Raw genomic sequence first — 27,037 nt, forward strand, 5'->3', positions numbered from 1 at the left:
GACCAATCCCAAGTACATCTGGCCTGGCCACTAGGGGGCTCTGGGGAGTCTTGGCACAACCTTTGCCCTTTAGATCCTCAAGAAATCCACATGAAGTCAGCAGGCTATCAAGCCCGGCCGGCAGACACTTCAGTGTCTGTTTGGACCCCCAGTTGTCAAAGGGAATAGGGGTTGGAACAGCTTCCTGATGGGCATGGTGGGGCCTCCAGGCAGTAGGAGGGTGGGGCCAGCCCTCTGGGAACCTGCTACTGACCCAGCTGTGCCTCGCACGGGGCCATAAATCTGCTCCCGAGCCTACTCTACCGAATTCCAGATCCCTCCCAGTCTCCCGCCCTCCCTGGACCAGCCCCTCCTCCACACCAAGCCTTTACAGCAAAGGGAAGCCGCTGCCTAGCCCTCCCCCAGGTGGGAAACTGAGAGAGTGAGGTTATAGAGGAATTCCCGGGAAGGAGAGGTGGAGGGATCCAGGGAGGCCAGCTTGTCTCAGTCGGAATTGACCTGTTTTCAACGGAGGCAGGGAGCCACCCAGCCCCTTGGGGTTTAAGATTTGTAGGAGGCTGGGGACAGCCAGGAAGACGTGAGGGTGGTGCAACCTTTCCTAATAACTACGGGTCAGGACCCGGCCAGGACACTACATCAGGAACTCACGCGGACCCTTGGGACATTATCCAGAAGGCCCAGGGAGATGGGAGCCCTACCCGCAAAGTGAAATGACCGCTTGACCGGCCTGGCGAGGAGACTAGGGGGAGCTGCTAGCTCTGCTTCCGTATCCCACTCCTACCCGCTTGCGACTTTCCTGGAGATACATTTAGCCCTAGGATCCAAGGGGAGAAGACCCAGAGGCTGTGGCTGAAGAAGTGAGGTACACAATTATCTAAGCTCAGCCTCTAGGGGCCTTTGATTCTTGCAGCATGGGCTCAGCCTGGCAGATCAAATGGAGCCCACTGTACCCCCGAAACGCAAGAGCCAGAGGCACAGCTTGCTTAAAAGATGTGCAACCAAAGTCTCAGACTGGCACCTACTGGGCAATGAGCGTCCCGGGAAATGCCCTATGGGCGGGCACCTGTGTCATTCATTCGCTCCTGTCCCGATCGATTCCTTATTGCAGAGGATTTTTTAGCCAATACGGGTCGACGGGGCTAAATCTGCCCTAACAATGGAGGAAGCTGGGGGTCCCCTCCTGTCTAGTTTTTTCCGGATCCCATTTGCAGATCGTATCCCCTCTGGGCCCCCACCCACGGCCACACACAGTTTCTACAAACACCAATAGAGAAGGAAGAGAGTAACAGGATAGGGCAACGGGGAGGCGCCAGGTGGCTGAGACCTGTTTGAAGTTAGGGAAACAAAAAGGGAGCCTCTAGGCGGGTAGAGGCAGGCCCCGTATTGCTGGGGTCCCGAGCATCCAGGTTAAAGGCAAGGGGGGGGTCTTCCTAAAGATTGAAGCCTCGACCTGGGAGAGAGGAAAGGCTCAGTAGATTCAAGTTCCCACGGTCTGGCCGGGGGCCAGCAGGTGCCCCTTCCGGGACGCTGGTCTGGCCGGGGTCCGAAGGGTTAAGGTCCCCAGGCCGCCCCCTCCCACGTGCCCTTCCCCAACCCCCTCCTCGGGGCACAGGACTCGGGCGCCAGGGCGGGCCGAGGCGGGGCCTGACGTCCTCGGACAGGCGGAGTCAGTCGGGCCGGCCGCCCCAAACTAGACTCGCTAGGCTCCTGCGGCGCGCGCTGTCCCTAGAGCCGCTGCCCCCAGCAGGAAGATGGCGAAGCGCGGAGGGCGGCTCTGCGTGGGGTGCACACCGCGCGCCTGTGGCCCTCGGAGCCCCGCGCTGCCTCCGCCGCCGCTCCTCCTGCTGCTGCTGGCTGGGCTGGCGCTGCGAGGCGAGGCGCGGACTCCCGGGGGCGATGGCTTCAGCCTGCACCCGCCCTACTTCAACCTGGCGGAGGGCGCCCGCATCACCGCGTCCGCGACCTGCGGCGAGGAGGCCCCGGCGCGCAGTGCCTCACGACCCACCGAGGACCTCTACTGCAAGCTGGTTGGGGGTCCGGTGGCCGGCGGGGATCCCAACCAGACCATCCAGGTGAGCGCGGAGCGGAGGAGCTGGTTACACCATCCTGCGGTTCCTACTCCAGAGCCTGAACCCAGCCGACTCTTAGGGCTCCCCGAGCCGGGGTGGGGGTGTCTAAGTACGGACTCTCCCATCAGGACCCCCGGTCCCATGTTTTCATGGACCAAGAAGGACGCCTAACGCAGCCACCGAAACTCGTGCAGAAACTGCACGTGCCTCGGGAAGAGCCAATGAAGTGTCCGGGTCGCGGACGAGGGCCCCAGGGGCCGGTGAAGCTCGGGTGGGGGATTGACCTAGGCAGGAGGGGGGACCGGTGAGCAGTCCCTGGCGGCCCTGAGTCCCGGATCCCTGAGTGGGCGGGACTTGGCTTGGGTGCCCGCTGACTATGAGGAGGGGGCGGGAGCTCCTTCTTCCCCCGGGACAGGCTGGAACCTGTTGGTCTCCCGGATGGGGACGGCGGAATGAGCGCGGAAGCTGCGCCGGCGCCCTTTCTTCGGGTGTTGGGTCTCACTGTCCCAGCCAAGAGTTGAAGCTTCTCTACTTGAGATCTGGGAGCGCCGGAGGGAGGTGGGAGAGCGCAGGCAGGCAAAGCTTTAACTGAGCGGGAACACCCGTGGGCCATCAGGGGGCAGCCCCCTGCCCAGCAGGTGCTAGTCGTTGGTCTTTAGTCTCCCAGGAGATAGGATTCTGTGCCTAGAAGACTCCCCGGAGGCCTGTCTTTCATGCTGAACCTGCAGGTGGGCTAAGTAGTCCCTTTGCAGGACCCCTGCCTCACGTTAGGGAGTTAGGAGAGTTCGGAGCCCTAAGGACCTAGTAAGTTTAGCTACTCTCTAGGGACCTACTTCCACCTTCCTGGAAGGAGGCCGAGGAGGGGGAAAGTAGATGGAAATAAGATCGTCGGGGTGGAGAAAGGGGGGAAGTGAAGGAGCTTACTTCTGTTGACTGCTTATCTGGCCACCACCCTCCCTGCCTGCCCATTTAGCCCACCCTTGAGCCTCCAAGGTGGGGGGGGGGGGCTGAAAAGGGCCAGGCTCCCCTGTGCTCTGGCTTCTTAGTCTGAGAGTAAGAACGTGTGTGCGCCATCAGAGTCAGGGAAACTGAGGCCTGGAAAGTTACAGACACCTATTTTTTGAAACTGTTTAAGTCAGCAGGAGCTATCTGAGGTGAACAGTTGGAAGTGGGGGTGCCTCTTGGCCTGTGTGGCCCCCTGGGTATAGTGGCAGGGAGCTGGGTCTCAAGAGGGAGCCCAGTCGGGACCTTCAGACGTGACCCAGAGGGACAAACAGGGCTCCCTGGGAAGGGAGCTCAAGTCCATGTCCACACCCCAGACCACGGTTCCTGGTTCCCGGCTCTACCTGCGCACAAGGCCTTCTCAGAGGACTCCTGGCTTGAATGGAGGTGATTACCTCCGTGTAGTGGTAAAGGTCCAGCCAGGTGGTCAGAGGTTGAGCCCCTCTCTGCTGTACCTCCTTGGTGAGAAAGTAAAAGTAACCGCTGCTTTGCCAAGGGCTCACTAGCTAAGGGGTTAGGCATGAACACCCAACCTCACAACGTGGCCCCAGGGAGTCAGGGACTCTTTATGACAAGAAGAGGAACTGGGCATCACAGGTAGGAGCCTGAGTGCGTCCCACGGGGCCTCTGGGCAAGGTGGAGTGTGGTTGGCACTCCTGCCCTTCTAGGGTTAGGTGGGCATCAGAACTCTGCTGGCCTCCACTCAGCAATTGGTGACTCATTGGAAGGGAAATTCCTAATCAGCCCCTATGCTTCCTAGTTCTGTTCCTGGCAGGACCCTCTGCAGCAGAGGGGTGAAGGAAGCCTGTTTTCCCAGCCCTGTCTGCTGTCAGCCAGAGGTCAGCGGGGGAAGTCCAGGCTACCAAGGGTGCTTGTGACTTGCTACTCAGTAAATAGCTGATTGGGAGCTCTCAGTGCGGCTTCCTGACTCTCAAGACCCTTTCTATTGCCTAGAAAGGGACACACACTGGCTTCCCTGAACTCCTGGGAAACTGGAGACCTACCTGCATCCTTGAGCTTGAGCCTCACTTTTGGGGTCCGTGTGGTCTGGACGACAGGAAGCCTCCCTATGAGGCCTGCCCACCCCATCCTGCTTGGTACCCACGGGGGCAGGATCCTATCGGTGAACGCCTTGGTCCCCTGTTCCATCCTGTGGCTCTGAGAGCAGTTAGGGGATCATTGGTGAGGCTTGACAGACAGGTTCACCATAGTCCTGGGTCCTCTCTGAGGCAACTGTGGGTGTGGAGTACAAAGGTGTGTCTAACACCAAAGAGCTCTCGGGGCCCCAGTGGGACCATCCAGATAGTTGGTGTGGGGGGCTAAATACAGTAGGCAGTGTCTGGCTTGGGGCAAGCCAGCTTCTTGGGTGGTCCAGAACAATGCCTTGAGGTTGACATCTAAACCAAGATCAGAACAGCAAGTGCCAATGACCCCACAGGCTGCCAGGCAGAAGCTCCCCAGATGTCAACACCTGGGGTTCTGGGAGCCACAAACAACCGTAGGAATGGGCACACGAGGTGAAAGTCCAGAGCTAGCTGGACTTGGGTGGGGGCTGGAGGCTCTGTTGCCACTGAGACCTCCGAATTGGGGCAGGCTTCTTTGGAAAGAAGTCCTGTACCCCACACTCTGGGAGGAGTGGGGTCACTTTCTGGGCCACCGTCAGTGTCAAGTCTCCAGGGCTGCCTTTGTGTAGGACAGGTCTGGTTTCCCTGTGGAGTTGGGGGGGGCTCTCCTGGTCTGGAGCCATGGCACCTCCCCTCACCCACCAGGAACAGCAGGCTAGGACTTTGCTGGGGCTTCCTATGGGCCCCAGCAGGTGGCTGGGCTGTGACTGAAGCAGCTGCCAGGCCCTGTGTGTGATCTGCTCATGGCAGTGGCAACAATATCCCTACCCTGCAGATGGGAACACTGAGGCTCCGAGGGCGTCTTGGCTTGGCTTTGTCCCAGACCTCAGGCACAGCAGTTGGGAGCCCCAGGCCTCTCCTGCCACTGCCCACATCTTTGCATTCTGTCAGGGCCCCCACAAGATGCAGACAGCTTAACTCCTGTCTGGAGACCCAACCTAGAAGTACTGGACACACTGGGGTGGGGCCTCCAGGCACAGGCGGGGGGGGACGCATCTGACTCCCCCATGAACCCTCTTCCTAATAGCACTTTCTTTCTTACTCCTAACACACGCATGTGCACACACACAGACGCACACAGACACACACATGGACCCGAATGCACATGTGCACACACACAGTTGCACACAGGCACACACATACAGATACATACTGACATATACCACAGACACACACACACTATCCCTTTGTGGGATTCCTTGCAGGGAGAGTGATAGTGTGGTTGTCGGTAGGGTGAAGGGTGTCTCACCTGCTCTCATCTCCCTTGTTCTTTGGCTGAGTCAATCCCCCAGAGCCTTTCCCATAGCCAGCCCTCAGCCAGCATATACTCCCTTTACCCAGAATGCCTCTGATGCTTGCCTTGATTTTCCTCACCTAAAGCAGGTGTCTCCTCACACTCTGGTTTTCGGGCTGGAGAGATAGCTCAGTGGTTAAGAGCACTGACTGCTCGTCCAGAGGACCTGAGTTCAATTCCCAGCACCCACATGGCAGCTCACAACTGTCTGTATCTCCAGTTCCAAGAGACCTGACACCCTCACACCAATGTACATAAAAATAAAATCAAATAAATTGGAGGGGGGGAGCTGGTTTTCCTGTAATGTGAGCCATACCTCTTGACTGAAAGTGGAGGATGGGAAGGTTGAGGACTGGGACCAGTTTTGTGGGACCCAGGGCTCCTAGGGCAGAATGGTCACCTGGCCGTCTTCTCCCCGCAGGGCCAGTACTGTGACATCTGCACAGCTGCCAACAGCAACAAGGCACACCCTGTGAGCAACGCGATCGATGGCACCGAGCGCTGGTGGCAGAGCCCACCCCTGTCCCGTGGCCTGGAATACAATGAGGTCAACGTCACGCTGGACCTGGGCCAGGTAGGGTTCATTTTTGTCTGTGCCGCTCCAGCCGCCAAGCTTGCCTTGGGATTGGTGAGGTCATCATCCGGGGAGGCAGAGCCTGGAACAGGGCTGCTGGGAGCAGGGCCAGCACAGGCAGAGGCCCCGTGATGGGCATCTTTGTTCTTCCAGTGTCTCTGGATGCGCACGGGAAGTGGGGACTGAATGGGGCACCGGCAAAGGGCACGCCAGAGTTGGTGCTGGTGGGGCACAGGAAGGCCTGGCAGCCCTGCCTTAGGGCCCCTCGTGCCCCTGTCACCCTAGTGTTTACTCTGAGGAATTCTTGACGGAGATGGGAGGGGCGCAGGAATGTGGAGGGAGCCTGGTAGAAGTGGACATTCCTGAGATACCTGTGTGGTGGTGACCACCTTCAGGTCAGAGGGCAGTGACTGAACCCAGACTGGCCACTCTGAACCCTCATAGGCCTCCAGGCTTCCGAGCGGGCAGGAGGGTAGATCAGGCTGTTTCCCGGCGATGAGCAAGCTACCCCAAGGTGAACGGGACCTGGGGACTCTGGTATCATTCCAGGACTGGCCCACACTCACAAAACTGTGTTCCAGTCCATTGGAATACTGGCTTGTGGGAGTGGTGGCCATATTGAGGCTCCCTGGGACCTAGGTAAGGGTATGTAGATGAACTAGGCTTGGTGGGCCTGGAGCCGGGGCCGGCTATGGATTTGATCCTACAGAGTTGCCATCCTTCCAGTCCAGAGGCCTTGTGTCTCCATTCCTGCCACAACACAGCCGGCCTCTGCTCCTTCCTGGGTTTCTGCGCCTGCCGCAGCCTGAGGTGTGGGCAGAGTAAGGTGTCTTCACGGACGGGCTGAGGGACAGGCCTGGACAGCAGGTACCTGCTTCCCACCTGGTATCCCATGGACAGGCAGCTGGAGAGCACACCATGTCTCAGTGCGTAGTCTAGAACCTCACAGAACCCGGATTCTCAATCGTGTTCCGGCAGCCAGTGTGGAGAAGGAGGGAAAGGAGGCCGCGGCTACCCCACCCAGGGCTGTCTGATTTGGTCTTGACCTGGTCTATTTCCCTCATCTCCCAGCTTTTCCACCATCTGAATCCCTGTACCCTGGAGCCTAGGGGTCTCAAGAGCTCTTTGAACCCAAAGCCACCTCTTAGGCACAGCAGTGAGGCACCCGTGAGAGGGCGTGTATGTGGATTTTCACTTGCTAGGGGCAACAAGGGGGTACTCAGGTCCTTCTCTTCCTCCCAGCCCTGCCTGGCTGGGTCTAAGGAGGCAGGGGTGAGGTAGTGCTGGAGTCAGAGGCCCTATCTCCATAGCAACCCCAGAGCAGGTGGGCACTACGCCCAAGTGCAGTGTGGGAGGGAAGGAGGGCAGTGGACTCGGCTACCTCCAGGGCCCAGAGCCACCTCTTCCATTGGGTCTTGGGTTGTTCCTAAACTGGGAGAGAGCTTCAGGCATGGTGGCATCTTATCTCTCTCTGCCTCAGTTTTACCAGGTGCAAAATGACACGGAAAAGGAAACCCAGTCAGGCTATATTTGAGAAGAGGCCACCACCAGCCTTCCCTGTCCGCTTTCTTTGTCCTCTCCAGCCCCTGTCACTGCCGGCCCAGTGACTGCCAGCCATGGTTAGGGGCAGGAAGCTCTGGGATTGGGGCAGGCAGATTGACTCCAGCCCTTCATGGGGGAGTTCTTCCTGGGTCTGTGCAGCAGGTCTGGGAGGTCCTTCAAGGCGCTAGCCCTGGGCTGGGGCTCCTTCAGGAAGCACCAGGAAGCGCCTGGCCAGCCGCCTTTGTTCTGGTGAAAGCGGATGCCCTGGGAAGAGGTGGGGGTGGCTGGCAGGGAGCCCTACAGGCCTAGGGAGGGTGGCCTGGGCTGCTAGGCTGCCCTGGATCTTATGTCCAAGGCTGGCACTGGCCTTGGAAGGCTGGCCCCTATGACACCTGTCTGGGAGCAGCCAGGGCACTTGGGCTGGACACCTAGGAGAGACTGGGTGTTTATTGGAGGCGAGAAAGAGGATGTTTTCTGCTGGGGAGGGTCGGGAAGAGGCTCCAGTTTCTTGAATCCTAGTCTGACTTCCAGCGGTTGAAGGGGGCTCTTCATTGTATATACTCTTCTTGTGTCCTCTGAAGGTTTCTGGGGCCCCGTAGGCAGGTTGCTGCTCCCATCTTCCTCTTTCCAGAGTCAGACCCGGTGCCAGGGAACCGGGCTCAGGCCTCATGGCAACCCCTCAGCAGGGTGTCCTCCCCCCCCTCCCCGCAAACCGGGCCACAAAGGACTCTTGGCAGTAGCCCCTCCTTGGTAGTATGGGGGCTACTCAGGTGCCAGCCCCAAAGGCCTGAGCTTCAGGACTCACTGGAGGTGCCAGGTTCAGGACAAAAAGGATGCAAGGACGTTGAGGCCACTTAGGATGAGGGCCGAGCTGGTTGGACCTAAGGCTAAAAATGTTGGTTAAAGTCAAACAAGGCCAGGGCGAGGGGCCTGCGTCCCAGGGATGGCTGTGTTACTGGATCTTGCCCCCGCCCCAGGTTTTCTTCTCTGACTGGAAGAACAAGAACGCCAGCCTCAGGCGTGGTGGCTCAGTGACTCCGAGATGTACCGCAGGCCTGCGCTGAATTGCTTGCCTCAAGCTGTCTGGGTTGAGGGCCCTGTGGACAGGCTTGCTAGTGGTCATGAGGCCGAAGCGTCTGGCATGGCTCCCTGGGCCTGGCTGGGCGCACGGCCATGTGGCCAATGTCCTGAGACCAGTTGTGTTGCCCAGGGAAGTGGCAGGAAGCATAGCTGTAGCCAGGCTTAAGTTACAGAGTCCAGGGGCCAGGGCAGGTGCAGGGCTGTGCCCACCTGACCCCTTTAGCTAGACTCCCGGGGTATTAGGGTAGGGGTCCTGCAGGCACGTTCTCAAACCAGTCCCGAGTTGGGCCCCCCTTCTTTCCTCTCTGGAAGTTGCTTCATACTCACCCTACTGTACACCTCTCCCCACCTACCCCTCCCCTCCCTCTAATCCCTTCTCCCTCCCTCTATGTCTCCCTCTATGTCTTCTCTTTCCATCTCCTTCCTCCACCTCTCCCCTCCCCTTCTTTCTTCTCTGCTTCCTGTCCCTCCTCTACCTCCCTCCTCTCCCTTCTCTTTCCTCTTCTCACTCCCCTAGCTCAGGAGAGGTCTCAGCCCCAGGGGCTGCGGGTAGCCTGGTTGTCCCTTTGCTGCCACCCCATACCACTCCAGCCCTCACATACCACTGTCCCTCACACACATCCCCCTTGCTCACTCTGTGTGAAGTGATGTGCACCTCCCACACCACTCTCTCTGGCTGTCCCCGTGCCTTGGCGGCCCCCAAAGCTTTCCTGTTTTCTGTGTTTTTAAACAAACTCCGCTGCCCTGGTCTCTCGATCTCGCTGCACCTCTCAGAGGAGACTAAACTGTTTGGGTTTCAGCCGTGGGGGGTCCTCTTGGGATCAACTACTTCCTCTGCCCCTCTAGGTGACCTTCTGGCCTGACCTGGCTGGGTGGCCGGGAGGAGGGGCAGGGAGCTTGGGCCAAATGGGGTGTTCAGGGCCTAGGAGCCCATCCCAGCCCCCTGCTGCTATGCAGGATCTTGGCATCTGCTTAGAAGGGACCCCCAGTTGACAGCCTCCTGTCCCCTGCAGGGCCGCTCATCCCTGCCGGTTCCTTTACAGTTCTCCTGCTGTGCTTAGGACGTCCCTGTGGACCGAGCAGACGATTCTGTTCTGGGTGTATAGCATGGTTTTCGTTCTTGTAATTTTTATGAAACTGTATGTTGTCATGTACTGGTCTTGAACTTGCTGTGTTACTGAGAATGACCTTGAACACCTTGTCTCCCAAGTGCTAAAATTACAGGCGTGTGCCATACCATACTTTAGACTTCTGTCCCATGCTTTCAGTGAATTATCTGACTCGTTTGCGGGTCTGTCCAGGTCCTCCCACATACTAAGCAGCCGTTCCCCGTTTTGTCTTTATTTTTGTTTTTGAGTGGTGGGCTTGCCTGATTGGCTCCCTGGGGGCTTTACTGTTCCCTATCTCTTGGGGCGGAGTCCACACATGGCCTGTTTTTGGACTCCCATGTCTGTTGAAGTAACAGCTCGGCCTGTTTACCCAGCTGCCAGCCTGAGCAGACCCTATCACGGCCCCTTCTGTGGTGGCAACAGATCTCTGTGTGAGCTGGGGAAGAACAGAGAGGCTGTGGGCTCAGAAGGTCCAGGTGCCCTGGAGCGTGATCTGAAGGGAGCGGCCAGGGCATTAGCCGGACGCCTGGGGCTAGGAAGGGCTTCCTGCCTCCACCCACCACCGCCTGGGACCCTGGCCTGTCCCCGGGAATTGGCAACCGGCCTTCTTCCTGCAGGGCGCAGGCTGAGTGAGTCACTGCTCTAGGAAGGTGGGTTGGTCACCTCAGCCCCAGGACGTGTGCACAGCCGCCAGCCTAGGTCTCCCTAGATCCCAGAGGGCCAGCGCAGAGCAGTGACCCTTCCCTGGAGGTGCCAGTTGTAGCCCATCTCTTGGTGAGGTGTTATCTGAGTTTAGGAGGCTGCCAGCCGGGAGGCTTAACCTGCATACCCACATGCCAGGGCCTGGAAGACCCCACCTCATCCTCATGTGTGATGTCCAGACCCCTTGGCCTTCCTTAGAACTGCTGTGCCAGGTGGTTCCAGGGCTGGCTACCTTGGCATCACCTCTGCCCATGCAGAGAACCTTCATATCATCATGGAATTGTCTTATTTGGCCCTTCTCTGTGTGTCTTATCCCACTGCCCTGTCCCTAGGGTGGAGAAGTGGTCACCTTGAATCTAGAGCCTTCTCTAAACTCCCACCCTGGATGCCCAGCTTGGTTCACGGGACTGTTGCCAACGTTGTCAGGCAGGGTTATGGGGGCATAACCTCTCTTTTAGAGTCTTGGCCCTCTGAGGTCTGGCTGGGCAGGGGGTGAGAGCTTGGCCCCGGCTGCTGCCCTGGAGACGTGCCTGCCCCAAAATAGCAAGAATTTTAAAAATAACCAGCGGCTTTTGTTTGCCTTTTGCTTTAAAAGACATTTTTTTCCCTCTGCAAAAAGCTGAGCAGCAGCAGCAGAAAGGTCAGGCTGCCTGGGCAGCTGAGCGGAGCAGGCGTGGCGGGGGAAGGGCCGAAGCCAGGGGTCCGTGCCCTTCCCGGGTCATACCACGGGCACCGCTGCAGTCCTGGGAGCAAGGACCAGGTTGGAGCCGTCTGGGAGGTGCTAGGCACAGCCTTCCTGCTCACCAGTGTCTGCAGTCAGCAAGCCCTTGAGGATAGCCCAGGGCTGCCCTGTGACAGGCTTAGCTACACAGGGAGAAAGAAGGTGGGATGCATAAGCGCATCCCGGCAAAGGGTAGAAGTTTTCATGCCTTGTTACTCTGCTCATCAACGGCTTGTAAGAGTGCTCTCAGCTGGGAAAAATGCAGGGCCAGCTGACTGGGGAAGGCCAGAGTCTCCAGCAAGGGTGCAGCCTGGGTTTCGGGCCTAGGGAAAGGCGGGGGTGGGCCCCAGGGACTCACGAGGGCCAGGCTGCCAGCTCCCAGGAACAGCCAGTGTCCACGTCCCTGGCCTGTCTTCTTCATGGGTGTCCTTCTGTCATTACACACTGTTCCAGACCTGCTGGACCTCCATTTGGGGACCTCAGGGCACACGAGGCTGAGGCGTGAGGTGGAGTGTAAGGTTGTCCCTGAAGTGGCTAGGGTACCTCCTGGTTGGGGTATCTCCCTGCCCTCCCCCACATAGCGAAGTGGACAATGACCTCAGTCCTGGCAGCCCATGAATAGGCCTGTGCCTGGGAGAGGTTGTACTGGCCCCACCCTTTATCCCAGCAAGGACAGCACTCAGATTGTGTCTGGGGGTCCAGGAGTCCTTCCTGCTTGGAGTCTGGGTAGCTTGGATTTCCCCAGGGTTAGAGCCCCAAAGGTTTGTGGTACTGCCTGAAGTACCAGGTGACTTCAGCAAGACTCAGACTGTGCGCCGTTCAGTTTTGTCAACTTGACATGAATGTATACATTCCTACGACATTCTCTCTCTCTCTCTCTCTCTCTCTCTCTCTCTCTCTCTCTCTCTCTCTCTCTCTCTCCCTCCCTCCTGGGTTTCTCTGAGTCGTCCTGATTGTCTTGGAACTAACTTTATAGACCACACTGGCCTTGAACTGAGATCCACCTGCCTCTGCCTCCCTAGTGCTGGGATTAAAGGTGTGCGCTACCACTGCCCAGCTATGGGAAGGATTTTCACTTACCTCAGATTGGCCTGTGGGGCATTTTCTTGATTAATGACTGATGTAGAAGGGCCCAGCCGGCTGTGGGTGGTGCTGTCCCTGGGCAGGTTATTTAAGAAAGGTAGCTGGGGGCCTGGAGAGATGGCTCAGAGGTTAAGAGCACTGGCTGCTCTTGCAGAGGACCTGAGTTCAATTCCCAGCATCCACATGGCAGCTCACAACTGTCTCTAACTCCCTTTCCCGGGCATCCAGCACCCTCACACAGACATATGTGCAAGCAGAACACCAATGCACATAAAATTAAAAAGAAAGAAAGGCAGACCCGGGAAGCAAGCCGGGAATTCCTCCATGTTTTCTGCTTCAGTTTCTGACTTAGCTCCCTGCAGTGTAAGATGAGGAAAGAAATCCTTTCCTCCCCGAGCTGCTTTCCGTTAGTTTTTATCCCAGCAACAGAAAGCAAATAGAGAAGTTGCTGCTGCGGTGGGCACTGCTGTGGTGGACCTGACCATGTGTGAGAGGAAGGTGGAGAAGTTTGGAGTTCTGAGCTCTTACGCGCACACAGTGGAGGTCTCACCTGTGAAGCTTCAGAGGGAAGTTTGAGAGCCCTTTAAAGAAGACTCTGTTAGAGTCATTTGTGTGACATTTTAAATTAAGAATCTGTGGTTCTGCCAGGTGATGGTGGCACATGCACTTGGGAGGCAGAAGCAGGTGGGTCTCTTGAGTTCAAGGCCAGCCTGGTCTACAGAGTGAGTCCCAGGACAGCCAAGATGGAGGGGGGAGGGAGGGGAAGACTGCAGTTCTCGTCACCTGGGACTAAAGAATCAGCTGTGATTAACCAGAAACCAGCCCCGCTGATAGGAAAAGCTTTGCTTTCCTGGAACAATCAATGCTCATTGGCGGGAGCTGCAAAATCAGCCATGATTTTTTAAAAAAGAGAGCGTCACTGAGGTGAGATCTTCTGGGAAGTATTCCCTCAGGGTCAGCACACTGCAGCTGTGGTCCACAAGCTCAAGGCTTTTTCTTAAGGCAAACTTGATAGCGTGTAAGAGTCCCCACGTGGCGTGGTTTTGGTGGCCTGAAAGCTGCGGCATTGAAGGGGTCACGGACAGAAGCTGTGACGCGTTGTCACGGTGAGATACCTGGAGAGGCTGTGGGTGAAGGTAAAGGGGGGCGCTGGGATTGAGGGGGTCATGGAGAAAGACTGGGAAGGAAAGGTTATAGTTTAACAGTGATGTTTTTGTGCCTCAAGTTGACAAGGGGTCAATCGTGCTGTTGTCAAGTTGAAGAGGGACTCCCCGACAGATTGGTCTGTGTGACATGTTCTTGATGAATGATTGATGTGGGGAGAGCCTATCCCACTGTGGGTGGTACTGCTTGTAGGCAGGTGGGCCTGGGTTATTTAAGAATGGTAACAGAGCAAGCCAGGAAGGAAGCGAGCCAGTATGCAACATCCCTCCATGGTCTCTGCTTCAGTTCCTGCTTGGAGTCAGAGTGTTATCACAAAGACAGAAAGCAAACGGATACAGCCTGGAATAAGGGTTCCCCTCATCCCCTTCCCCGTGGGATCCTACAGACTCGGTGACAGACTTTAGCCTGATGACATCCACCTGCTATTGGCGAGAAACCGGGGCAGCAGATAGCAGGAGGGATCTCTCCCTGAGCAGGTCAGGTCTAGCCTGCTCACACCAGTGGCTTCCTTAGCTCTAGCTCTTGAAGCAGACCCTCGCTTGGACAGCTGGCTTCTCCTTTTGTTGTTCATCTTGCTCCAGGGTCCAGGCCTTGTGGGGTGGGGGGCAGGAGGCGTTCACCTCAGCTCTCAGACTCGTGGACAAACTGAAAACCATTCTCCCCTTCCTCAGCATCAGAGAGGCCACGCCTGGAATGGGTGCTGATGGGCTGCCCCAGAAGCATATAGGGAGAGGGTGTGTGAGGCTAGCTTGCCAGCCAGCACTGTGGACTGAACTAGGGCATGGCAAGTGAGATCAAACTTCTTGGAGGTGCTGCCCAAGAGTGAATGAGGAGTAGTCGGGTATGTTTTTCTTGACATGGATCCAAGGCTTCATGTATTCTTTTTGGATTTTCAAGACAGGGTTTCTCTGTGTTCCCCTGGCTGTCCTGGAACTTGCTCTGTAGTCCAGGCTGGCCTCCAACTCGCAGAGACTCACCTGCCTCGGCCTCCCAAGTACTGGGATTAAAGGCGTGTTCCACCATTGCCCATCCAAGGCAGACTCTTAATATCTGTAAGATCAAGAAGTTATTTCCAGTGTAAAATGACATTACCATTCCTCTTTTAAATTTATTTTCCTTCCTTCCTTCCTTCCTTCCTTCCTTCCTTCCTTCCTTCCTTCCTTCCTTCCTTCCTTTCTTTTTTGAGACACACTCTCACTGTATGGCCCTGGTTGTCCTTTAACTCACTCTGTAGACCAGGCTGGTCTCAAACTGACAGAGCTCCGTCTGTCTCTGCCTCCCAAGTGCGACATTCCTGTTCTGAAAGGAAGGAATGGTTCCAAAGCAAAAGGACAAACATGAAGTCCTGTAGCTATATGCTCAACATTAGAGGCATATGGTGGCATCATCTGAGCTCTGCCAGGCAGTTAGTGCCATCCAAATGGCTTGCTGTGTACAGACCACATAGCCCTCTGGGTCAACAACACTGGGTGTCCATAGCTTTTCTTTGCAGATCTTCTAAGTTCCCTGCATCACCAATTTTTTTTCTTTGCTGTAGCTTCAGCTTCATTTGGAACCTGACTCTTCCGCATCGTGTGTCCTGATGGACTTTTCTTGGAAATCTTGATAGAAGCCTCCTTGGCCTCGTAACTCTTGTATTCCGCACCCCAGCAAATCTAGATGATTTGCCAAGTTCTGTTAGCCTGAGCAATAGATGGGCCCCTTGTGCCGTCGCTCCACTGGCCTAAATCTGTGAGGCTGTGTCCCTAGTTAGCTTTCTGCTGGTCCGCAGAGGTTTCGGTATGCTGTTTCATGCCGTGGAGCCTGGTGGAGTCAGGGACCTTTCTTATTTTCCAACTGCTAACTATGTAACTAGTTAAAATTACTGATCTCCTTAATTGTATTAAGCTGCCATTCTGGTGGACTGTATTTTTTTTTTTTTTTTTTTTTTTTTTTTTGGTTTTTCGAGACAGGATTTCTCTGTAGTTTTTGGAGCCTGTCCTGGAACTAGCTCTTGTAGACCAGGCTGGCCAGAGATCTGCCTGCCTCTGCCTCCCAAGTGCTAGGATTAAAGGTGTGCGCCACCACTGCCTGGTGGACTGTACATTTTTCACCTCTTCGTTTCATTTTTCCCTTCCTGATTCTGATTGTAAATTTGGTTAAGAGAAACCAACAATAATCATGGCACAGACTGAATGCTACGCTGTCTTGAAATTTACTCCATAAAATAATCAGTCCATTACTTTTGAGTTTAGCCTCAGTTATAGTCTCTGGGCATAGGCAAAGTATAGACAGAATTCCTTGCCAGAATGTAACACAGTGGCCCCAGTCTGGTTTCCTATGGGATAAATTTTTCAATCTGAAACCTCATGAACTTAGCCTTCATTGTCTACAATGTTTGTTTGTTTGTTTGTTTGAAACAGTTTCTCTGTGTAACCACTCTGGTTATCCTGAACACACTTTGTAGACCCCACTGGCCTCAAACTTAAAGAGATCCGCCTGCCTCTGCCTCCCAAGTGCTGGGATTAAACATGTGCACCACCACTGCCCAGCTACACATTTAAAAAAATTGAAATAATTTTTATTTTATGTATATTGGTGTTTTGTCTGCATGCTTGTCTGTGTACCACATATATGCCTGGTGTCTATGGAAGCCAGAAGAGGGCATTGAATCTCCTGGAACTAGAGCTACAGGCGTGTGAGTTGCCTTGTGTATGTTGGTAATCAAAACTGGGTCCTCTGGAAGAGCAGCTAGTGCTCTTAACCACTGAGCCATCTCTCTAGCCCTGTCCACATTTCCTTATTATGTTGTTGTTATTGTTGTGTGTATTTATGTACATGTGTTTGTGTAGGCATGCTTCCACAGTATACACATATGTTGTTGTGTGTATTTACGTGCATGTGTTTGTGTAGGCATGCATACCACGGTATACACATATGTTGTTGTGTATTATGTGTATTTATGTGCATGTGTTTGTGTAGGCATGCATGCCATAGTATACACATATGTTGTGTGTTGTGTGTATTTATGTGCATGTGTTTGCATAGGCATGCATGCCATGGTATACACATATGTTGTGTGTTGTGTGTATTTATGTGCATGTATTTGTGTAGGCATGCATGCCACGGTATACACATATGTTGTTATTGTTGTGTGTATTTATGTGTGTGTGTTTGTGTAGGCATGCATGCCACGGTATACACAGTGTGGAGTCAGTCTTCTTCCGTCTTTCTGTAGGGTTCTGGGGATGAAACTCAGGTTTTCAGGTTGTTGGATGGGAAGTGCTTTATCCATGGAGCAATCTCCTTATGGACAGGCCTCATTGTCCGTGCGTCTGCAGGAGTCCTGATATTTCATACTTAATCAGCATGGCGCAGGAAGCTCCCCTTCCAGCTTCTGGACTATTCTAATCGACATTTCCCACATCATCCACATTCCTCCTTCGAATCAGTTCCCAAGGCCTGAGAGCCATTGATGAGGTTTCGTGACAGCAGTGACCCAACAGCTTTGGTGTCACGATTTCTTATAAGTGACTTTTCCTTCACTGTGCTCATATACGTAACTGAAACAAAGAGGTAGAGGTTTATTTTCTCCCGTGGTTTCACTGTCCTGGCAGGGAAGTTGTGGTAGAAAAACTCAGTTCACGGTGACAAGAGCATGCTGGCAATGGCTGTTCAGGACACAGCAGATAGGAACTGTGTCCACCGGGCTCCTGGCAACCCACTCCCTCTAGTTAGGCCCCACCTCCTAAAGGTTCCTCACATCCCATCATTCAGAGTGTGAGCTGGAGAAGACCTGAGGGTTCCTCGGACGTGTGGCCGCTTCATCAGCTGACAGGGTGGGCAGGTACCCGGAGGGCCCAGTGCCTAACGCCACACTCATTGCCCCCTGCAGGTGTTCCACGTGGCCTATGTACTCATCAAGTTTGCCAACTCACCTCGGCCTGACCTCTGGGTGCTGGAGCGGTCCACAGACTTCGGCCACACTTACCAGCCTTGGCAGTTCTTTGCTTGTGAGTGCCCTGAGCTGCAAGGCTGGAGAGTCTCTGCAATGGGCAACAGTTGCCTCAAGGCCTCTGATGCCATACCCTGCCCTTGTGACGGTGTCACCTTGGTGTAGGCGGGAGCTTATTGACTTCCTTCTTGGCACTGGACATAGCTGGTGTCACACTGGTGGTACCAGGAATCGTCGGGCCATGTTTTCGCCCCTCTAGATCGATTTCAGCTCGGGCAGCTCCCATGGTAACAAACGGCCCTGGCAGCTGTGGGCCTAGTTCCTGCCAGCTTTACAGCCTGTGGCAGGAAAGAGCTGGAGTCATTGACTGTCCTGGCCACATGCCACCCTCACCAATCATGTTGGCAGGGGGTGGATGCTCTGATTAGGCCTGCTTGGTGACACATTCCCCCAAAACTCCCTGGCTGAGAGTGGGAGAGAGGTAGTCGAAGACAGCCTGGGAAGAGGTTAAGGAGTGTTTGTTCTCTGGCATAACCCAGGGAGTGGCCTGGGCAGTGGGGTATGGAAGGCTCTGCGGCCCAGCCTGGCCTGGCTGCCTGGGGCAAGGACTCTCTTCAGTAACCCCTGCCGGCCTGTAGAACATGGACAGCAGACATGTTTCAGAGACTGCGGGGAGCCAACGGGTGCTAGGTTGGGACCCAGGGTGGGTGTATTTCTGGTGGCCTCACGTTCTTGTCCGTTTCCCATAGCCTCCAAGAGGGATTGTTTGGAGCAATTTGGACCCCGGACCCTAGAGCGCATCACGCAGGATGACGATGTCATCTGCACCACCGAGTACTCGCGAATAGTGCCTCTGGAGAATGGCGAGGTGAGGGTGCCCAGCCACGCTGTCTGGGCGTGGTGGGTCCCCGAGGCCACACTTGACCTCACCTGCTGTGCCCCCTCTGCAGATTGTAGTGTCCTTGGTGAACGGGCGCCCTGGGGCCATGAACTTCTCTTACTCACCTCTACTTCGAGACTTCACCAAGGCCACCAACATCCGCCTGCGGTTCCTGCGAACCAATACACTCCTGGGTCACCTTATGGGCAAGGCGCTGCGGGACCCCACCGTCACCCGCAGGGTGAGCTTGGGGGTGTGGTTGAGTGCTGAAGGAAGGGTGGCTGAGCTGGTTTCTCATGGAGGCCCTGGAGAGGGGTTGGTGGGGGCGGCATGCCCGTGGCAAGGCCCTGTCAGGGTGACGTCTGACACTCATGGCCTCCACTGCAGTACTATTACAGCATCAAAGACATCAGCATCGGCGGCCGCTGTGTCTGTCATGGCCACGCGGATGTCTGTGACGCTAAGGACCCCTCAGATCCTTTCAGGTGAGACCTTTGGTTCTCTGTCTAGTCTCATCTACCTTCCTGCTGTCACAGCTCTGGCTTCCCAATGGCACCTGCCCTGGCTGCTGCCCTGGGTCTCCATTTTCCCATCAGAAGAGCCAGTACTGTGTGACCCTCTCGGGGTGTCCTGGTCTTGGGTGGCTGTTTTCCCTGAATTCCACAGAGGTGTGGGGTTCTAGACCCAGGGCCTTTGGGATGGGCATCAGTGATGGACGTGATCCCTCGCCGCACACCTCTGTCCCTAGATGGATGTGTACCGTTTGTCTTGGCAGCCCAAACCAGTCCCCCAGTGCACCGACTCTACTGCTTGCACCCTGACCTTTACCGGTTTGCCTGGCTCAGTCAAATCCTGATGTAGAGAGATACCCTGTCACCTCCCCATGTTATGCCCACTTGGGACGTTTGTTCTCTCTCTAGTGTCTGGGTCACCTTCTTGTTCCCAGATCCTTGTTCTCATGACCTCTTGCTTCCTCAGAACTGTTTCTTTTTTTCTGGATCACACGTCTCAGCCACTTAGTGGATGACTGTCAACCATCTTTAGAAGATGTTTGCTTAGCTGGGCCTTTAATCCCAGAACTTGGGAGGCAGAGGTAGACGGATCTCTGAGTTCGAGGCTAGCCTGGTCTACAGAGCGAGTTCTAGGACAGCCAGGGTTACACAGAGAAACCTGGAGAACTGGCTCAGTGGTTAAGAGCACTGACTGCTCTTCCAGAGGTCCTGAGTTCAATTCCTAGCAACCACATGGTGGCTCACAACCATCTATAGTGCCATCTGATGCCCTCTTCTGGTGTGCAGGGGTGCATGCAGATGAAACACTCATACCAAAAACAAATAAAAAAGCATAAATTAAAAAAATTTTTTTTAAAAAAATTAAAAGAAAAAAAGAAAACCTACTCGAAACTCCCCACCCCCACCCCCAAAAGAAGATGGCTGCCTAAGTAGCGTATAGCTACTTCTTGCATGATAACTGCCTTCCGACCTGTGGATGAGTTCTTTACCTGGGACAGCGTTAGGTTCTCCTCAGGGTCTAGGGTCCCCTGGGCTGTTAGCTGTTGGTGTTGCTGTGCTTTTTCATGACCTCTGTGCCTGGATGCCCTGTGGGTCCAGTTGGAAGTGTGGAGGGTGTGTGTGGGCTGTTTCTTGGACTTCTGCTCTCTGGTTCTGAGATCTCAGAATGCATGTATTTTTGCTGATTGGTTGGCCATGGCCCTCCTGGCCCTTGTCTATGCTCCCACCAGATGAGTATAGAAGCGACATATTGCTCCTGTCTGAGAACAGCTTGCACTCCCCATTGGTCTTCTCAGCAGCTCCCCCTGTTCCACCTTGCTCTCGGAGTCTCCTGTTGTCTGTGTCCCTCAGGTCCTCCTTGCTCTCGGAGTCTCCCATTGGCTGTGTCTGTTCTGTTGTTTACCTAGTCCATTGGGAGCCTTTATTTTCTCTTTTAAAACATTTTCTATGTGTGAATATTTTGCCCACATGTATGTACGTGCATTACATGTGTGCCTTATATTTAAGGAAGCCAGAAATGGGTGTCAGACCCCTGGAACTGGAGTTACAGACGGTTGTGAGCCATAGTGTGGATACTAGGAATCAAACCCTGGCCTCGGAAGAGCAGCCAGTGCTCTTAACCACAGAGCCATCTCTCCAGCCCCGGTCTTGGCTCTTGGCTTGGGCTTTTTAAATTTCATATTTGCATTTTTTCAATTCTGGGAGTTCTAACTAGTCATTTTTCACATCTGCCTATTTTTAGGCTTCTTTGTTTGTAGTCGTATGAAACAGTCTTTTGCAGCATTTACTGGATTGTCTCACTGAGTGGAGTCCTTGGGCCCAAATCTGCCGTGCGTGGCATCTGCCACCCCCACTTTGGGTCCTTTTGCCAGGCTTCCTCAGGGCCTCTGTCTGTGACTACAGAGGAACCCCCAGGGTGGCCAGGCTTAACTCTACATAATACCTACTTCTCTTACTAGCCCAGGGGTGCCTCGAGCGCCGATCTCAGAAGTGAGACAGCCGCTGTAGTCCTTTGGCTCTCCCTCTGCTGGGCTAGGCTAGGGAGTTGCTTCTTATCTGTACTGACAGGTAGCTCATTCCTCCCCTCTCTACTGGAGCTGAGGCTTTTCCAGAAGCCTTTGGGATGGGAGGGGCAGCAGGGTTGACTCCCAAGGCCACGGGGCCCCCTGTTGGGTATCAGTGGGAGTAGATCTTGGAGGATTGGGCACACAGAGGCTTCTGGGTTTTGCTCAGGAAGTACACATGCTACCCCTTTGAGTGGGCTGACTGTGACCCTGCCACACGCTGGTAGAATACACGGAGGTGTTGGTTTATGCAGAACATATGCTCCAGGCTTGTCTTCATCCCCAACCAGCTGTTCCCCTGCCCACTGGGACAGCAGGCAGGCCTCCAGCCTTTGGAGAGAGGAAGCAGTTCTTGGCCACTTGCCCCTGGGGAGATGCCCTAGATATATGGGGGTGTCTGGCTGACACGAGGATTTCACAGGCTGAGTGAGATCCAGGTCTCAGTGGGGAACCAATGTGTCCCCCCACTTAGAACTGGATCAGAGTTTTGGGCGCCAGGCAGGGTTGGTAGGGCCAGGGTTCCACCTTGCTGAGCTTGTAGGCCCTGCCCACCATCAACACACACCCTTCTCTCTTCAGCCTTCCACTGAAGGTGCCACGGAGATCCCTTCTCCTCTCTGCTGCCCTCCCTTCCCCCCCATCTCATTTCCTTTCTTGTTCCCATTCTCTGAGGCTCAGGCCATGTGCACAGCCGCTGGGGTAGGAGTAGGGTGTCTGGACCAGAGCTTACCGCATGACAGCTGGGCACTGAGGGGAGGCGAGCCCTGTGCCCACACAGCAGGCCAGCAGTGCCCAAGCACGTACCACCCACCTCGTCTCCAGCCCTCTGTCTCTCGGGTGGGTCCTAACTCCTCCACGTCCCTTCACAGGCTACAGTGTGCCTGCCAACACAATACATGTGGAGGCTCTTGTGACCGATGCTGTCCAGGCTTCAACCAGCAGCCGTGGAAGCCTGCTACCACCGATAGTGCCAATGAGTGCCAGTGTGAGTATACCGTACGCTTGTGCACCGTACGCTTGGCACCGCCAGCACCCAAGGGTCCCAGGTACACAGAGGACATGCTAACCATTGGCCCCAACCCTACAGCCTGCAACTGCCATGGTCATGCCCACGACTGTTACTACGACCCTGAGGTGGACCGGCGTAATGCCAGCCAGAACCAGGACAATGTGTACCAAGGTGGGGGCGTCTGTCTCGATTGCCAGGTAGGCTAGGCAAGGGCCGGTCGGGTGTAGGTGAACCTGTGTGATAGAAATGGGAGCATGCAGGGACTTAGCAAGCTCCGTGTTCCCAGCACCACACCACAGGTATCAACTGTGAGCGCTGCTTGCCTGGCTTCTACCGTGCCCCTGACGAGCCGCTGGACTCACCCCATGTCTGTCGCCGTAAGTAGAGCTGTGTTCTTGAGCCACGGAGGCTGGAGTTTTATGGTCTGGCTGGGAGAGGAGGTTGGGAAGTCCCAGTGTCTTAGCTGTTGTATCTCCCAAACCTCCCCAGGAGGTGAGGCCTTAACTCCTCTTAACTTCATGACTTTATCTCTGACTGTTTCTCAGGCTGTGACTGTGAGTCGGACTTCACCGATGGGACGTGTGAAGACTTAACAGGCCGCTGTTACTGCAGACCCAACTTCACAGGAGAGCACTGTACCGCCTGTGCGGAGGGCTACACTGATTTTCCACACTGCTACCGTGAGGACCAGCTGGGAGCTCGGGGTGGGGGTTAACGGAAAGGCCCAGGGCTGAGACTGAGGAAGGGTGGAGCCCTGGGCTGGTCTGTGGTCCAGAGAGCTTGCCCAGCAGACGTAGTTGACGTGTGCGTAATGTTTACCCCTCAGCTGTGTCCTCGTTTCCCCACAATGACACCAGAGAACAAGTCTCGCCTGCTGGACAGATAGTGAGTAAGTACGCTGAGGTCACCACGACCTACATGCCCTGACGGAGGTCACCACGACCTACAGGAAGAAGTGTATGCAAAGGGCCAGTTTTAATCTTCGCCATTTAGTCTATTCAATTTTGAAATTAATTTTTACTTCGTGTGTGTGTGTGTGTGTTTAATGTGTACGTCTATGCATTGTGTGCACGTCTGGTGCCCATAGAGGTGTTGGACTTCCTGAGCCTAAGTCATAGCTGTGAACCACCATGTGGGTGCTGGGACCTGAATTCCAGTCCTCTGCAAGAGCAACCAGTGCTCCTAACTGCTGAACCACAGTCTCGTTGGAAACCCTTGTAGAAGCTGAGTGCTCGGGAACGACCCTCTTGGGGATACAGCTGTAGTTCCATGACACGGTGCTCGCCTGGCTTTCACACAGCCCTGGGTCCCATCGTCAGCACCTCAGCAAACACAAAGGCAAATAACCGTCTCTGTGCACCCTGAACTCTGTGTCTGTGTGCGCTCATTCTTATAAACACTGTAGTAAACCATGCACGCTGTTTAGGGATTGTGTCTTCTCCCACAACCATCCCGTAAACATGTCCCTTCACAGCCCGTTATACGGACAGATGGAGCATTGAATTAACCAGCTGCCCTGCCCTCCTTCCAAAAAGATGCTACGACAGACATCCAGACAGCAGTGACTTCTCATGGTCTTGTCTCCACGGGGTGCCTTCCTAGAAGTCAGCAGGCTCTCTCTAGCTTACCAAACTTCCATATTTTGTGGCCTTTTGCCCAGGTGCCAAGTCAGTTTCCTAACACATGACAACATACTGGTGTGCTGGCTGTGTATACAGCTGCTGGCTGGACCATTGCCGACCTGCACAGTTGTAGCCGAGGCCTCTCTCCTAGTGCAGAGACAGGCGTTCCCTTCTGAGTGTTTCTGGGTTTGGTGGTGGTGGTGTGTTTCGAGATAGGGTTTCTTTGTGTGGTCCTGGTTGTCCTGGAACTTGCTCTATAGAATAGGCTGCCTCCAGACTCAAGAGATTTATCTGCCTCAGGCTCCCAAGTGTTGGGTTTAAAGATGTGTGCCTGCACACCCGCCTGGGATGCGTTTTTAGATGATGTCTTTTGTGCTGTTGGCAGGATTGTATCCTTCTAGGGCAGGGTGGAAGTGGATGCTGTTTTGCAGTAGGATGGGTCTTAGTGTGGGTCTTGCTTGTCTGTGTGATATTCCAGGACTAGGAACTGCATTTCTTTGGTCCTCACCTTCTGCTGCTTTTCCTTGTGGCTTGTCCTCCATCCACCTTCTTTGCCCTTCTTCAGCATCGGTATTTTCTGGCCCTATAAACTTTCTCTCCCTGGGATTTCCTTGCAACTCCACTGGCACCTTTGGTGCTTTCTCGGGAAGAGACAGTCACCTGCCCTCGCTGTCCCTGCTGATGCAGGCTGGGCCTCTGCTGTCCTCTCCTCTTGTCCTCTCTTCTGCTGTTTACCTTTCCTTTCTGGACTTTTGTTAGCTGGAGGAGCAAAGTGTGTGACTGTCAGACTAGCTCTAGTGTTTTTGAGAGTTTGCCATCTGTATTCTTTTTTATTTTTTTTGTCTTTTTTTTGGAACGGGGTTTCTTTGTGTAGCCGTGGCTGTCCTGGAACTAGCTCTGTAGACCAGGCTGGCCTCAAACTCACAGACATCCACCTGCCTCTGCCTTCTGTGTGCTGGGATTAAAGGCGCTATCACCACATCCAGCCAGATGTTTTGTTTTGCAGCTCATCATTGTTTTCCTAAAGAACCAGCTCTGGGGATTTTACTTTTTTTAGATTCTAGCCTGTGCTATATAAATGTGTGAGAATGACTTTGTGGAGAAACTGTTTTTCCAGGTGGCATGGTTCTGTTCCCTCCGTATCTAAACTTCCTGCTCCTGCCTCCCTCCCTCCTAGATTGTGACTGCAACGCTGCAGGGACCCAGGGCAACGCCTGCCGGAAGGACCCGCGGTTGGGACGCTGTGTGTGCAAACCCAACTTCCAGGGCACCCACTGTGAACACTGTGCACCTGGGTTCTATGGCCCTAGCTGCCAAGGTGTGTGCAACCCCCTCCTTATCCCCTCCTGAGGTGCCCAACTCAGCGTTGACTGATCAGCTGGTCCTCTTTTTGCAGCCTGCCAGTGTTCCAGCCCTGGGGTAGCCGATGGCCTCTGTGACCCAGAGTCAGGCCGGTGCATATGCCGCAGAGGCTTTGAGGGGGACAGATGTGATGGCTGTGCCGTTGGCTACTTCCACTTCCCTCTCTGTCAGTGTGAGTGATGTCCCTCCATGTGGGCATAGGTGGTTGGAGTGCCTAAGTGACAACCTGCTTCGGTCAGGATCCCCAATAACGCATCCCACCCTGCAGTGTGTGGCTGCAGCCCTGCAGGGACCCTGCCTGAAGGCTGTGATGAGGCCGGCCGCTGCCAGTGCCGACCTGGGTTTGATGGCCCTCACTGTGACCGCTGCCTCCCAGGCTACCATGGTTACCCTGAGTGTCGTGGTAAGCAGTGAATTAGAGCAAGAAGGGGGTCAGGCCATCCCCACAGGATCAGCGTCTGACCCCCCCACCCCTCCCCTGTGTGCCCATAGCTTGCGCCTGTGATCCTCGGGGGTCCCTGGATCAACACTGTGGAGTGGGTGGTTCATGCCGCTGCCGTCCTGGCTACACAGGCACCACTTGCCGGGAGTGCAGCCCTGGTTTCCACGGCTTCCCCGACTGCGTCCGTAAGTTTCTTGGGAGAAGGGGAGGTGGGCAGTTCTCAGCCCTACCTTGTACCCACTGACTTCACCCCACAGCCTGTCACTGCTCCACCGATGGTTCCTTGCATGCGACTTGTGAGCCTACTACAGGGCAGTGTAGCTGCCGACCCCGCGTGACCGGACTGCGTTGTGATATGTGTGTGCCGGGTGCCTATAACTTCCCCTACTGCGAAGGTGAGCTGGGGGTGGTGCAGCAGAGGGCAGCCCCGTTTGCGTGATCTACGCGCCGTTCCTGGGGGTCCCCTTGTGTGTACATCCAGGGACTGTACATGTACTGTACATGTAGCCGTGTCCATGTGCTGTCGTTAAGGTTGTTCATATGCTGTTTATGCGTGACGTTTCCGTGTGCTGTGTATGTGCTCTGTGTGCGTGGTACATGTGTTCATTTGTGTGTAGGTGATTGTTCATGTGGCTGGGAAGCTCTTGATCTTGGTCAGTCACTGAGGAGTGATCAGAGCTTGGTTGTCTCTCCCTAGCTGGCTCTTGTCATCCTGCTGGTCTGGCCCCTGCCAATCCTGCCCTTCCTGAGGTGAGCAGAGGATTGCCCTTGGTGCAGGATTAGGCTAAGGGTCTGAAACTCAGAGAGACCCTGGCTTTCTGCCTATTGCTTGTTGTCCGTGGCAACCTCAGGGCACGTTTACCCCTTCTCTGGGTCCTTTATTTCCATCCTGGTGGCTGCCAAGCATGGGGCAAGGGCAGGTGAGGGACTTTGTCCCTTAACCTCCACTGTGTCCCACAATTTTACTCTCTCAGGCACAGGCTCCTTGTACATGTCGGGCTCACGTGGAGGGTCCAAGCTGCGATCGTTGTAAACCTGGGTACTGGGGCCTGAGCCCCAGCAACCCTGAAGGCTGCACGCGTGAGTCTGCCCTGAATGATTAAGGGGTTGAAGGATAGATCTGAGGCCTTCCTGTCCCCCAGGGCTCTCACTCCTGCTCTGCCCTCCCCAGGCTGTAGCTGTGACCCACGAGGCACGCTGGGTGGAGTTACCGAGTGCCAGTCGGTGAGTCGGTGTCAGGGTATTAGGGTCTGTGGGTCCAGTCCGTCAGAACTCTGCCACGCCAAGTCTCACTGCCTATTCTTCCCCAGGGCAATGGGCAGTGTTTCTGTAAGGCTCATGTGTGTGGCCAGACCTGTGCAGCCTGCAAGGATGGCTTTTTCGGTCTGGATCGTGCTGACTACTTCGGGTGCCGTAGTAAGTGCTCAGGCGTCGGTCCCCTGACATTGCATGTGCTGTATCATGCACGGTGGAAGACTGAAGCCCAGGGAGGTACAAGTGGGTCAGGCATGTAGGGGGTCTCACTCTGGCAATAGCAGATGTTCGAGTGGCTTCCTGGCCACAGCTCTGTCCTGACACGCGACCTTTTGCTCCGTGCTGTGCTTGTAGCAGACATCACTAATCTATCCCAGTTCCCTTGCCCTGACTCCCAAGCAGACTCTAAAGGTTGATGTTAGTTTCTCTACTGAGACTGGGTAGGGACCTGCCTATGAGTCCTAACCTGGAGGGTTGTGAGAGGGACCCCTAAGG

At 55.0% G+C, this 27,037-nt stretch overlaps 1 protein-coding gene across 1 annotated transcript in view; it reads left to right on the forward strand.

Annotated features, from left to right (window-relative positions):
• The first annotated feature begins 1,736 nt into the window (after nucleotides 1–1,736).
• Lama5 (laminin subunit alpha 5) overlaps nucleotides 1,737–27,037 on the forward strand; it is a 46,689-nt gene continuing 21,388 nt past the window's right edge. The window contains exons 1-20 of the mRNA XM_087910912.1: nucleotides 1,737–2,072; nucleotides 5,911–6,063; nucleotides 17,339–17,456; nucleotides 18,148–18,266; nucleotides 18,349–18,519; nucleotides 18,666–18,763; nucleotides 21,723–21,838; nucleotides 21,941–22,059; nucleotides 22,149–22,239; nucleotides 22,408–22,542; nucleotides 22,689–22,751; nucleotides 24,662–24,802; nucleotides 24,881–25,018; nucleotides 25,115–25,249; nucleotides 25,339–25,473; nucleotides 25,546–25,683; nucleotides 25,986–26,038; nucleotides 26,263–26,368; nucleotides 26,460–26,512; nucleotides 26,599–26,704. Coding sequence (XP_087767038.1) covers nucleotides 1,752–2,072; nucleotides 5,911–6,063; nucleotides 17,339–17,456; nucleotides 18,148–18,266; nucleotides 18,349–18,519; nucleotides 18,666–18,763; nucleotides 21,723–21,838; nucleotides 21,941–22,059; nucleotides 22,149–22,239; nucleotides 22,408–22,542; nucleotides 22,689–22,751; nucleotides 24,662–24,802; nucleotides 24,881–25,018; nucleotides 25,115–25,249; nucleotides 25,339–25,473; nucleotides 25,546–25,683; nucleotides 25,986–26,038; nucleotides 26,263–26,368; nucleotides 26,460–26,512; nucleotides 26,599–26,704 — 2,509 coding nt within the window. The 5' untranslated portion in view covers nucleotides 1,737–1,751. The remainder of the gene's footprint in view (nucleotides 2,073–5,910; nucleotides 6,064–17,338; nucleotides 17,457–18,147; nucleotides 18,267–18,348; nucleotides 18,520–18,665; nucleotides 18,764–21,722; nucleotides 21,839–21,940; nucleotides 22,060–22,148; nucleotides 22,240–22,407; nucleotides 22,543–22,688; nucleotides 22,752–24,661; nucleotides 24,803–24,880; nucleotides 25,019–25,114; nucleotides 25,250–25,338; nucleotides 25,474–25,545; nucleotides 25,684–25,985; nucleotides 26,039–26,262; nucleotides 26,369–26,459; nucleotides 26,513–26,598; nucleotides 26,705–27,037) is intronic.

The sequence above is a fragment of the Myodes glareolus genome, chromosome 10, assembly GCF_982192425.1.
Source record: "Myodes glareolus chromosome 10, mMyoGla1.1, whole genome shotgun sequence".
Classification (NCBI taxonomy): domain Eukaryota; kingdom Metazoa; phylum Chordata; class Mammalia; order Rodentia; family Cricetidae; genus Myodes; species Myodes glareolus.